At 34.2% G+C, this 13,137-nt stretch overlaps 1 protein-coding gene across 1 annotated transcript in view; it reads right to left on the reverse strand.

Moving 5' to 3' along the window:
• Positions 1 to 13,137, reverse strand: part of MIB1 (MIB E3 ubiquitin protein ligase 1) — a 115,683-nt gene that overhangs the window by 44,372 nt on the left and 58,174 nt on the right. Inside the window, exons 11-12 of the mRNA XM_082853110.1 lie at positions 8,222 to 8,419; positions 5,934 to 6,085 (exon numbers count right to left, since the gene is read on the reverse strand). Coding sequence (XP_082709236.1) covers positions 5,934 to 6,085; positions 8,222 to 8,419 — 350 coding nt within the window. The remainder of the gene's footprint in view (positions 1 to 5,933; positions 6,086 to 8,221; positions 8,420 to 13,137) is intronic.

Below are 13,137 nucleotides of genomic sequence, written 5' to 3' on the forward strand. Positions count from 1 at the left end.
AAGAAACCAATTTATACAGAAAGAATAACCATCTTTTATTAGTACTATGCAATTATAATTCAATTTTTTATAAATATGATAGACCTACTATTTATAGTATGTTAGATAATAAAAATACTTTTTTGTATTTTATATAAAATTTATTTTGTACTATATTTATATACTAATAAATTATACATGATATAGCTCTTAGCAACAATTTATAAGTAGTACCTACTTTAAGCTACTATAATAGATTTTGAAAAAAGAAATACTAATATTCATATATTCTAATCATTTCTTACTAAAAGTTTTATTTTGACTGGAGTATTCAGACATGTATTACATGTATAAATTTTTTGTGTCACAGTTGAATAGAAATGGCTATAAGGTTATCCAATTTTCTGTTTAATAAGACAACAAGATAATTGTCAAAAGATGATTTTCATTTTAACGGCAGATTATAAAGAATGAGAGCATGACTATTAGATATGGTAGCATATAAATTATTGAATATTTACTGGAAGTTACAAAAAGTTCATAATTTTAAAATTCCACATTTTCAAAGAAAAAATCAGTTCAAAGCTTAACTCACTCAAGAATAGCCCTTCTTTCTGATCATCTACAAAGAGAATGGCAAAGCTGCATATTCCATTTGTTAAGTTTAATTATACATGCCCTAAATACCAAAAACTGACAATATATACCTCAAAAATAGAGGTTCCTCTATAAAACTACTCAAAGGGTATTACTATACCCATGTTTTATAATAAACAATTATATTCCTCATTCTATAGGTATAAATGTTTTTAATAATTATTTTAAAACATCCCAGCAACTAAGAATCTCGTTGCTACAATATTAAGAGTATATAATCCCTAGAAAATAAAATGATAGCATCTGTTGTTATTCATTTGAAAAAGTAAAATTATACACTGATTCTAGTGCTTACAAGTTTAACTTAACATACCTAAGAGTATTTTCAATCACTCTAAAATGTCACATCTATCACTTAGATCAGCTGTTCATTTTTAACTGAGTACATATTAAACTCTGGGCATCTGCTGACACTGGTGTAACTCAAACATTTCAACTGTCTCGCTGACAGGGATAACAGATGCTGACATTATCAAATGCTGTACTATTTTTTTTCCACGGCCTCTCCTTGCCCCGATATGGCCAGTATATGAAACTGAACTGCCATCCAAAAGCACACTTGAGCAACTGGATCTGCTAAACGGCTCCCATATAACTAGTAAAAATAGAAGCCAGTTTTATTACTATCATCAGCACTGAAGTCCACGCAATTTAACACCTGTTTCATTTCTATTAGAATAAATGATGGAAATAATTGTAGTCACATTAATTTCACCCGCAGCACGATACTCATCAACCAACAGATGGAGAATATACTTAATATGAGAATTGTTTGAATACTGCCTGAATTAGTGTTGACCTTCTCCCAGTTTGGTTCAAATCAGATAACTATTTCTTTACTCTATATTTCACTGAGAGCACTTATAGGCAAACTATAAATTGCTCAAACTTTTATTTCAAGTAAGTATTTTCAGAAGACATCCCTTCCCAATACTGAAATCCCCTTATAACAAAAATTTGTTCTACTGAGTTTTAATGGTAGTTTTAATACTCAAATTCATGATTATTACTAACCACAAGTCAATGTATTATTAAGCTGATAATGAGAAGTAACTAGGCAAGCTGCCAAAATGACAGAGAATTCAGTCAAGGAACTAGACCTTTAAAAGGGTTAAATTATTAACCTATGATTAGTAACACTACATAAGCAAAAAGAAAGAAAAATAAGCTATCATGCATGGCAGTTCCTTCCAACACAAGTCTAAGCAATACACCGAATATACGTGTCATCTATTTATAAACCAAAGCGCAGAGGTACTTTCTTAAGGCTACTCATTCCTCCACCCCGTCAGCAACTTGCTGTTAGTCCTAAGTATAATACTTAAAAAAGCAGCGGCAGTAGAAAAGTATGACTAAGCAGTGCTCTTCCCTAACCTATTTCGCTTACTTATTTGGTTTACTGCCCAAGGATAAATAGATAAAATTACTCTGATACACATCAAGATCTATTTGCTCTTTTACATGGTGTGGGTTTTGAAACAGGTCACTGTCTGAATTTAAGAACTAAGCAAAAGTGCTAAAAATAAAGACGTACATTGATAACTCCTTAATGCACTAAAGACGTGTTAAAGGGTAAAGATTTCTGCACGACTAGAGTAGGAAATAGTAGGAAAAGTGCCTTCAAAACATAAAGTTTTACATTCAATGGCTGAAATACTGATATGAGAATCTCTTAACATTTGTGGAAGGAACATAATCATAATTTTTCAAATAAAAAACATTTTAACTGTTCTGGGTCCCAAACTAGCGGCACTGCAATGCTTTGCTAGAGCTGGTAAAATGGAACCAAATCGCCTCTTCAATGGATTTGGTCCCCTTCAACCAGCTGTAGCTATGCATTGATTACTACAGGACAGCCAGCGTTTTCATTTATCAATATCAATCACATCAACTAATTTCAACTTATTTAAATTACTCAGATTGTGGTTTAAATCAAATAATTTGTTACTGTTAATTCTACTTGGAAGAGTCATAATGGTAAATAATGTTTATAAACAGCTTTATGAAAAATGTGTGGATGACATAAGGCTTTCAAATAAAATTATTTTATTCATTTATGGTCTCTTGGTATTAAATTTCTTATCCTTCAGAAAAGAAATGGTATTGAAATGTAGACTATGCCACACAATTTAAAAAAAAAAAACTTCCTTCAAAGGAAGAAAATATCTGGGAAGGTCACCTGAAACCATAACAGGAATGTCACAGTGTGGGCACGTACATTTTTAAATTAAAGAAAAATGTAACATTATATAAAATAAAACTCCAGAAATGTTGAGTCACTACCTTCCATATGATTAGTATTTAATTTTACTGCTATTTAATAGAACATTGATAGGTAAGGTGGAAAAGGAGATGATGACACTGCAGAGCATCTTATAGACAGACTTAAACAGAAGGTATCTAATTCTTCTGACCCTGAACCAAAAGACTTTAATCCTCAAAAAAGAAACAAAATACTAATAAGCATTGCTACCTTTTTACTTATGTAGATATTTCACCTCTCCAAACATGTTTCCTCAGTTGTAAAATGAGAAGACTTTTTTTTTTTCTAATTCTGAGTTAAAATGGTTTCTTCTGTCTTAAAACATCACTGGTCAGTCAGTACCAGGATAGAAAAGCCAATTTTAAGAATACGAAACTTGATATAGAAAAAAAAGAACCCAAAACAACCCAAGTTACAATTATAACCAATATATAACTTGTGTTATCTTCTGATATTCTTTTGGGTCCAATTAAAATCACACTTTATTGGGCAATGTACAGTCAAAACTGCATAAAATGTCTTAAGGAAATAGGAATAAAGAAGTGTGTACCTTTAACTAAAGCACCACTTTGTTGTAGAATGGAAGTTTTTTTTCCTTTCTTTTTTGTGTCACCTGACACCAATTATCTGGTTGGAGGAGTCACTGTTATAAATTTCCAGAGGAATTCTCAAGAATTAAAGAAACAAGTAGTATTTTTTTTCCTCCTTGTATAGGCTCAACATTATTAAATATACTACGCCTATTCTCAATAAAGTTAAACAATTCAAAATATTTAAAAGTTACTTCCTAAACACTTTAATTTTCAGTCTATCTTAAACTTTATAACTTAAAAATATTATAAACTAAATTAAATTCCCTCAATAAAATCTCTTTTTGACAATCCTAATTTGAAATAATTGCTTTGTTTCAACTCTTGACCATCTCTCTACAGAATTTATATTTTAATTGATCATATACTCCTGTGATATCTAACACTGTCTTGACTGTCAAATTAAGGCTAACATGTATTGAGTCCCCAGTATAGTCAAGGCATCACAGGAGATACACAGATAAATATTTGTGCCCACAATTTTAACAGAAAGAAACATAAAAATGCACATACTAAGCGACAGCACAAAGCAGATTATAAGTGCAACAAAACAAAAACACAGAACAAGGAAATATAGAGCAAACAGAAAATAACTTCACTGATGATACATAGGAGCTCTGGAAGAGAGCTGGTTAAGAAAAAGAAGGGATAAGGGCATCTTAATGAAAGAAAATGCTTAGTAAATGAAGGAAGAGAGCAGACAATTTTAGGGAGAGAGAGTAGTATAATGTAGCTGAAGGGCAAGTTGGGCAGAGGGATTTTAATCAGCAGGAGATAAAGTTAGAAAGACAGGCTCATGAAGCACAAGAAGTGAGCTTGATATATTAATACATTCTTAGTTAAATCATTCACTGTCCACGTGTTCCAGTCTTGCCTCACATACAGACCGTAATACACAGAAAATAATATAAAGTGGCTAAGATCAGTGAATCTAAAGTCAAATAGACCTTGCTCAAGTTCCAACTGTTCCACTAGTCGGCTGCATGATCTTGAATAAGTAAATTCATCTCTTTATAAGCCCCATATGTTTCATCTATAAAATGAGGATATTAACACCTGCTTCAAAAAGCTGTTCAAAGGACTGAAATGAGATAATGCATGTATACTACTAGTGGCCAGGCATGTGGTAAATGCTGTCATTATCATCTTTTATTTGAAAGGCAGGGAACATATAATACTACTGTGTCTCCTTTACAGTGCCAACGTATGAAGTGTTCAAATATTTGTAATTTGAAAAAACAAATCAAGATATAACCTAAAACACTGTCATTTATTTCATCCTAGATTATACACCAATTGTTACAGCTACCAATCACAATAAAATCCTTTTGTTCTCTGTGCTCACCCTCTAGTGGTGATCCTAAGAAGCTAAAAAAGAGCAAAAAAAAAAGTAAAAGGAAACATGATGTAAAAATGCAATATACATCATGAATAAGAATTCATGGTGTTTATAGTTAAAAATACTGCATTGTACATTTGAAAGCTGCTAAGAGAACAGGTCTTAAAAGTTGTCACCACAAGAAAAAAAAATTGGAACTATGCATGGTGATGGATGTTAACTAGACTTACTGTGGCGATCACTTCACAATATATACAAATATCAAATCGTTATTTTGTAACACCTGATACTAATATAATGTTATATGTCAACTATATCTCAATTTTTTTAAATTTAGGGTAGATTAAATTATGAAAATAAACTTCTAAGTAAATATCTCCCTCAGTCAATATACATGGGCTTGATTCAACTACAAACAGAAGACATCTAATGTAGAATTTTCTAAAATGCTTCTAAAGGTAAAGTTGTTCCAAAAAATTCACTCATAGAAAGTTCTAGGTTAAGCAAAGCTAATAACCATTTTCCTTTTCTGTGAGACTTCACAGATCCTTTATGAATTCTATGACTTCCCAAAAGTCTTTCTCGAGCTTTAACCAGCAAGCACTTTTTTCAGTAGACCACCTATTACTATAACAATGATTGGAGGACCTCTATACTAGAAGTTTATAGGTAATTATATTATTAAAAAGAAATCAGGTAACTTAATAAATGTTATTTAGTCACAAGTTTAAAAAAATAATTACCATGCAAATAAATAACATGGGGCTAGAGGACACCTGAGAATGATCTTGAAGAAACATAAATCTCCAAATGGAATGCATTTTAATTAAATCTTTAGAATATAAGCAAGTATTCCTGATACTTTATATCCATATTTAATATATATTTAAATAGTCATTTCATAATACTTGTATTAGTTTAACCAAAAAAAAAAACATATAAAACTGATCTATTTAATGAAGTTCATAACGTCCACAGACCTTAAAACAATTTAAAACATTAAAGTAAACCAAAATTATTTCCTCATAAGTATCAGAAAAAGAGAACCAACAACAGGAAAATATTTTTAAATTGCATATAAAATAGTAAAACGTGACATCTTTACCTGGGATTTCCTCTTAGTGCAGCATGGTGTAGAGCATTAAATCCATTATTATTTGTAATGGTAACATCTGCTCCAGCTTCCAGAAGAACTGCCAGGATATCATCACGTTTCTTACTTATTGCATCATGAAGAGGGGTATCACCTTCAGAATCCTTTTTTTTAAAAAAAGTTTAAAGAGACTTTCATTAGTTCTTTTTCAATTAATCATTATATGTAATGTTAATACTTATAATGAACTACTGAACAAAGAAACAAAAGTAGAAGCCATATCCAACAACCCGTTAATAAAACATGCTGTGTGTTAAATTTTAAAATGCAGGCAAGAAATATTAGCCTCATTATAGTAAAGAAATTCCTACTCAGTCTAGATGGAAAAGACAATAAACATGCTGTAGCTTTCCAAAGAAAATAAAAAAGAAAATCAAAGAAGTACCCTCAAATATAATTTAGCAAATAACAAAATTTAATGAGGTGGAAAAGCTGCCCCCCACCGCAATTCATTAGCTTACAATGGCCTGCTATACCACATTCCTACCATTAATTGTTATACTCTAAAATTCCACACCAAACCTACACCAGTCTTGGGAGTCCCATAGTAATGAATTTAAAGTCAGTGGTTATCAACCTTGGCTGCACTTTAGAATCCGTGGGGAGTTCTTAAAAAATCCCAATACCCAGGCTGTTCTTCAGACCAACTAAGCCAGAATCTCTGGGGGTGAAAGCCAGGCATCAATAGTTTTTCAGAGCTCTCCAGATGATTATGTTGTGCAGTCACAGTTGAGAATCATTAATCCAAATGTTTTCAAAGGGCAGGAAAGTGGCTAGTTAACTCAAAGTGAAGACAAACGAAAAAGAAAATCTGACAGTCTCAGTCTACCTTTTTCTCAAGGTACTTTTTTCATTAATCAATGAATTAGCAATAAGTTGTTATTCACTATCAGTCATTTGGATAAATGGGTAATTTAGACCTTTTTCATATCATAGTCATAAATACTATTCTCAGTAAAGCCATATATAGCCTATCCTATGGCATATACCACAGATGCCAAATCCAGTCTTCCACCTATTTTTGTAAATAGTTTTACTGGAACACAGCCACACACAGCCATTTATGTACTATCTACAGCAGCATTCAGGCTACAATGGCAGTGTTGGACAGTTGTGATAGAAATCATATGAAAGCCTAAAATATCATCTGGCCCATTACATAAAAAGTTTGCCAATCTCAGGTGATATATATTCATCCACACACATAAAAAATTCCCAATACAAGTTCAATCCAACAATCCAACTTCTATCCGCCTATCTGGTGGCACTAAAACTTCAGTCTCCAACTTGAGATGGGCTCTTAACATGGGTGGCACAAGCTTCTACAGGTCCTCATCTATCCTGCCTTCTGTTCCCCACAGTAGCTATTCCAAACCTTCATCATTCTTCTCAATCACCCTTTCTACACCTACCAATCCCCACTCACTCTCAACAGATAAGTCTGCCTCCCATCCAAGACAAAAAAAGTTAGCAGGTATAAATTCCCACTCCTTCAACAGATTAACTCCCCTCAATTCCTCCCCCTATCCTCCAATCCAGCCATCCACTCAGAAGCTGTCAGTTCCTGACTCCATCAGTTCCAAAATGGATATACCTCAGAAATATCAGTCCGTAGTAACCATCTAGCTAAACAAAATCTCTGATTCTTTCAGTTCTTCTCAAACCCTCAGTCCCATTACTCTGGTTCTTCTTCTTCATTAGTTCTCTGAGATCTATCCAATTTAATTCACCTGGTTGCCAAAACTTTAGATGGGAAGAATCATTCCTTAGGTGACTCTTCAAAAATTAGGTCCTACTACAAATCAATCCTAAAACCCTATATATTTTTTCCAAATCAGAAAATCTTCCAAGACTGGATTAATGACTAGACCCAGACTCTAAGATAAATTAAGCTACAATTAAAATACTTTTGATACCTCTGAAGTAACTATAATGAAATGGTGAAGCTCACTATCATGATCAATAAAGTTAAATCAAATCAACTCAGAGCTGATATTTTCACAAGTCCCCATCCCCAACTCTCCCAAACAAAATCGATTTACTGACACTTTCTTAAAAAAGGCTTTTCTAAGAAGGAATAACTGCCAATTTTATGACAGTCTATACCTTCAGTATCATTTACTATGATCGATCATACAAAAAAGAACTGAAAACAAAAGAATGCTTACCACAAAACCTAGTACTTCCATTTAATAGAATCCTAGCAATACCTGCAGAATATATTCCTTTAAAGGTTTTACCTGAAGACTGGGATGACAGCCAAAGTCCAATAAAGTCTTCACCACTTGAAGGTGACCTTTATTGACAGCAATATGAAGTGGTGTCTGCCGGCGCTTGTTTCGTGCATTCAGATCAGCGCTGCCTCGGTGCAGCACTTCTATAACAGCACCTTCATCTCCAAAAGCTGCATGGTGAACGGCTCTATCTCCATCTTTATCCTAAACAGCAGCATTTAAATCTGAGTCAGTGAACATTTTAGAAAGAAAAAGAAAACTCGAAGCTATAATAATTCATTAAGAACCATATTAATGTGAGAAAAGGAAACAGAAAACAGAATGGAGCCAACAAAATAACTAGAAATTCGCTTGAATCGTGATTAACTCCAAAGATAAATGATGATCTGGATCATTATATCATGCACACATATACCAGACCAATAGTTATATCAGAAGTAGCTTGATTCTTCAGTACTCCTAATTTATCAGCCATGATGGTAAACCAACATTAGAAAATGTTAAATCATGACACAACTATATGAAGTTTTTTTCATTTAAAAAAATGTTACACAGATTTTTTAATAACATAAAAATTACACTAGCGATTGAGTAATTAAAAAAAAAAGAATGAATGCCGAACAGTATGATCTCAACTAGCTTTCTTTCTTTTTTTTTTTTTTGAGGTACGTGGGCCTCTCACTGCTGTGGCCTTTCCCGTTGCGGAGCGCAGGCTCAGCAGCCATGGCCCACGGGCCCAGCCACTCCGCGGCATGTGGGATCCTCCCAGACCGGGGCACAAACCTGTGTCCCCTGCATCGGCAGGCGGACTCTCAATCACTGCGCCACCAGGGAAGCCCTGATCTCAACTAGCTTTAAGGGAGAGAAATATATCAACATGTTAACATTGGTTATCTCTGGCTGGTGATCATACACTTTTCTGTATATTTAAGAACAGAAAAAAAATTAAGTATTTCATTTAAAGATAAAAATGAAACAAAAACAAGTACAATTCTATACATCCAAAATTCCAAAACTATTTCAGAGGAATCCAGTAGCTATGCCTCACCTTCTGCTGGCATATTTCTGAGGAGACGAGAGGTAGAAAAAGACCCAACTGCTTTAATTTTTTTCAAATGCAAGAAACTGCTTTAAAAAAAAAAAGCTTGTACTACACCATAAAGATAATAAACACAGTCCATACCAAAAAGAGTCTCATTACCTTGCTAGATGCAGATGGAGAAGGATATTATAAGGGTATTGTCTTTATTCCATACACATCTCAAATTTTAACACCCAGATGTAAGCATACTCTCAGACTTTCTCCAACCCATGGTAGCCCCTGGTGGACTCTAGTTTTTGCAAGTGGTTTGAAACTCCACATGGCACTCGAGCTTATCTGAACTACTTTTCAAAGATAACACAGATAAATACCGCTGTGGTTAAATATATTTAAAACAAATAAACAAAACAGTTGCTGAATTCAAAACAGTTTATGGTCTTTGCATATTTTCTCAAACAGATACTAAAAGTAAAACCGCTCAAGTAGAAGTCCATGACGACTTGACAACCATTCTTGAAAAGGTAGGAATCCAAGACTCAGGAGTACTTCTACCTTACTAACATTCCAGCTAAACAAGGTTAGGAGTTTTTGTTACCTCTTAACATTAAGCATAAAGGAACTGGCAAACTACCACAGGAAAGATTTAAGATTCAACTCTTGTTCCTCTGAGTAGCATTATATTTAAACATTCCAGAAAAACAAGCTTCTTACAAAAAAAAATATGTTTGTGTGTATGTATTGTTAACCTCTCTAGTAACACATTTCAGTATTCAGAATCTTAGATGTAAGATCTTCCTAACCTCCAATCTGGATTTCTTTTCTGTTATAATTTTTAAGCCTATCTAGTGGTACTCGTACCATTAAAAATGGGAATCCACTAACACTCACTGAATAAAAACAGGAACTATTTATGAAGTGTACCATATATTTATGATTGTTAGAAAACTGCTACCGAAACACTTTTATGCAGGTTCCGTCAACAATTTGTTTACATTAAAAAAAAAACCTTAAAATCCAAATATATGTCAAAAGGAAATACACAAGGAAAGTTTAAAGATTTTGTAAAATACATATACACACTAGAAAACAATTCATTTCCAGATTTTTATTCTGAATTAGAAAATCTCAGTTGAACAAAGACCTTAACTTACAGGTTTTGTTGCTTTCTTCCGAATTTATCTTAAATATTCCAAAAAACCTCAAACATTGAGGTCATTATCCTGTCTTTGATACTGCCAACAAACGAGATGTTGAGGGACAACACAGTAGCTCACTCCCAAACGGTTACCTAAAAAGATCTGCAAAGGGGCCTCAAATTAAATCTTAAACTGATCTTGGTTCTTTCTATCCTCCTGCTCCTCTGTTTCCTCTCAGCCTCCAAAACCTCCTCTTGCTCCACTCTTCCCTTAGCTGATATATCCAGACTGTACAGTCAACAAAATCAGGATCTGTAGGTCATGCTCACCTACTTCCTTTCCCTGAACCCCTAGGTCAAACACCAAATTCTATGGCTATCTATTCTCTCTTGTCCAATTCTACAGCTAATTAATTCAGACCTTCCTTCATTCTCATTCACTTGACCTACTGCCACAGCTCACCCAGCATTCTTACCCCAATCTATTCTTCACACAAAAAACAGAATTCTTTTTGTAAAACACAGAATTTATGTTTAAAACTCTTTAGTGTAACTCCATTATATAAAGAACAAACCTCTTTTAAAGCCTACTTCTGTGGACCATTCCAGACTCATCTGCTGCCATGTTCCCTCATATATAAAACTAACTTACCAACTTACTTCACCCCATATGTTGATGTGCTGCTCTCAGACTTCAATGCTCTTATTCATTACCTTTTTGGTTTGAAAATACACATTCTTTAAAACTCAGCACAGGTAACTCCTCTCCTATGAAACTTGCCCTGCCTCTCACAAAATTATTTTAACTCTTCTTCTGTCATATCACTTATCACACTACAGAATAATAATTTGTTTGCAAGTCTGTCATTTTTATTTGACTGTGAGCTTTGTGCGGGCTATGACTGCATCTTAATCATCTTTACTCCCAATACGTATCATAGTACCTACTACTAGTAAGAACCAAAATGGGTGTTGAATTGAATCCTTAATATGCCTTAATAACAATCATGCATTTTTTTCTCAATCATTTTCTTAATGATTTTTTATTGTGGCAAAATACAAATAACATACCTGTGTCTCTGCATCTAAAATGTCTCCTATAGACTGTGCACAGTTAGAATATTTTTTTAATCCATTCTGCCGTCTCTGTCTTTTGGAGTTTAATCCATTTAAAGTAATTACTGAGAAGGAAAAACTTCCATAACTTTGCTATTTGTTTTCCATACGCCGTACAGCCTTTCCCCTCATTTCCTACATTACTGTCTCTTTTGTATTTAGTTGCTCTTTTGTAGTGAAATGTTTTAATTTCCTTCTCATTTCCTTTATGCTATAACTGTTTTCTTTGTGGTCATCACAGGGATTACATTTAACTTCCTAAAGTTATAACAATCTAATTTGAATTTATACCAGCTTAACTTCAACAACATACAAAAACTCTACTTGTTTACAGCTCCATCCCCACCCCTTTCAAGTTACTGATGTCACAAAATTACATCTTTGTACACGGTATGCCCCAAAACACAAGCTAATAACTGTTTTTTAAAAATCCATCAGTCTCTTAAATTATGTAGAAAATAAGATGTGGAGTTACACACTGTTGTTAAAATAATGCTTTCTTTTATAATTGCCCTTGTATTTGCTTTTACTGAGATTTTATTTCTTCATATGGCTCCGGGTTACTGTCTAATATCCTTTCATTTCAACCTGCAGGACTCCCTTTTGGGATTCTTACAAGGCAGGTCCAGTGGCAACAAACTCCCTCAGCTTTTGTCTGGGAATGTCTTAATTTCTCCCTCATTTTTGAAGTACAGTTTTGCTAGATATATGATTCTTGGTTGACAGGTTTTTTGGGGTTTTTTTTTTTTTGGTTTTTTGGGGGTTTTTTGCCATACACGGGCCTCTCACTGTTGTGGCCTCTCCCGCTGCGGAGCACAGGCTCCGGACGTGCAGGCCCAGCGGCCATTGCTCATGGGCCCAGCCGCTCCGCGGCATGTGGGATCCTCCCTGACCGGGGCATGAACCCGTGTCCCCTGCATCGGCAGGCGGACTCTCAACCACTGCGCCACCAGGGAAGCCCCTTTTTTTGTTTTTTGTTTCTTCCTTTTTAGCACTTCGAAGATATCAGCCCACTATCTTCTGGCCTCCAAAGTTTTTGATGAGAAATCTGTTGAAAATCTTAAAAGGATCTCTTATAAGTGACACGTCGCTTCTCTCTTGCTTTCAAGATTCTCTCTTTGTCTTTTGAAAGTTTGATTATAATGTATCTCAATGTGGGGCTGAGTTCATCCTATTTGGAATTCATTCTGCTTTTTGGATGTTTATATCTTTCATCAAATCTGGGGAGTTTCTAGCCATTGTTTCTTCAAATAACCTCTCTGCCCCTTTCTCTCTTTCCGCCTTCTCTTTCTAGGATTCTCACAATGCGTATGGTGGTCCGCTTGATGATGCCCCACAGGTCCCTTAGGCTCTCTTCATTTTTCTTCAGTCTTTTTTCTTTCTGTTTCTCAGACTTGATAATTCCCATTGTCCTATCTTCCAGTTCACTGGTTCTTTCTTCTGCCTGGTTAAATCTCTCTTTGAATTCCCCTATGAATTTTTCATTTAAGTTCTTATACTTTTCAGCTTTGGAATTTGTTTTTAGTTTCTTTTTAGGTGATCTATGTCTTCATTGATATTTCCATTTTGTTCACACATCATTTTCTTGACTTTCTACACATCTTCACTTAGTTCTTTGAGAATCTTTAA

Source organism: Leucopleurus acutus, assembly GCF_964270905.1.
Source record: "Leucopleurus acutus genome assembly, chromosome: 13".
NCBI lineage: Eukaryota > Metazoa > Chordata > Mammalia > Artiodactyla > Delphinidae > Leucopleurus > Leucopleurus acutus.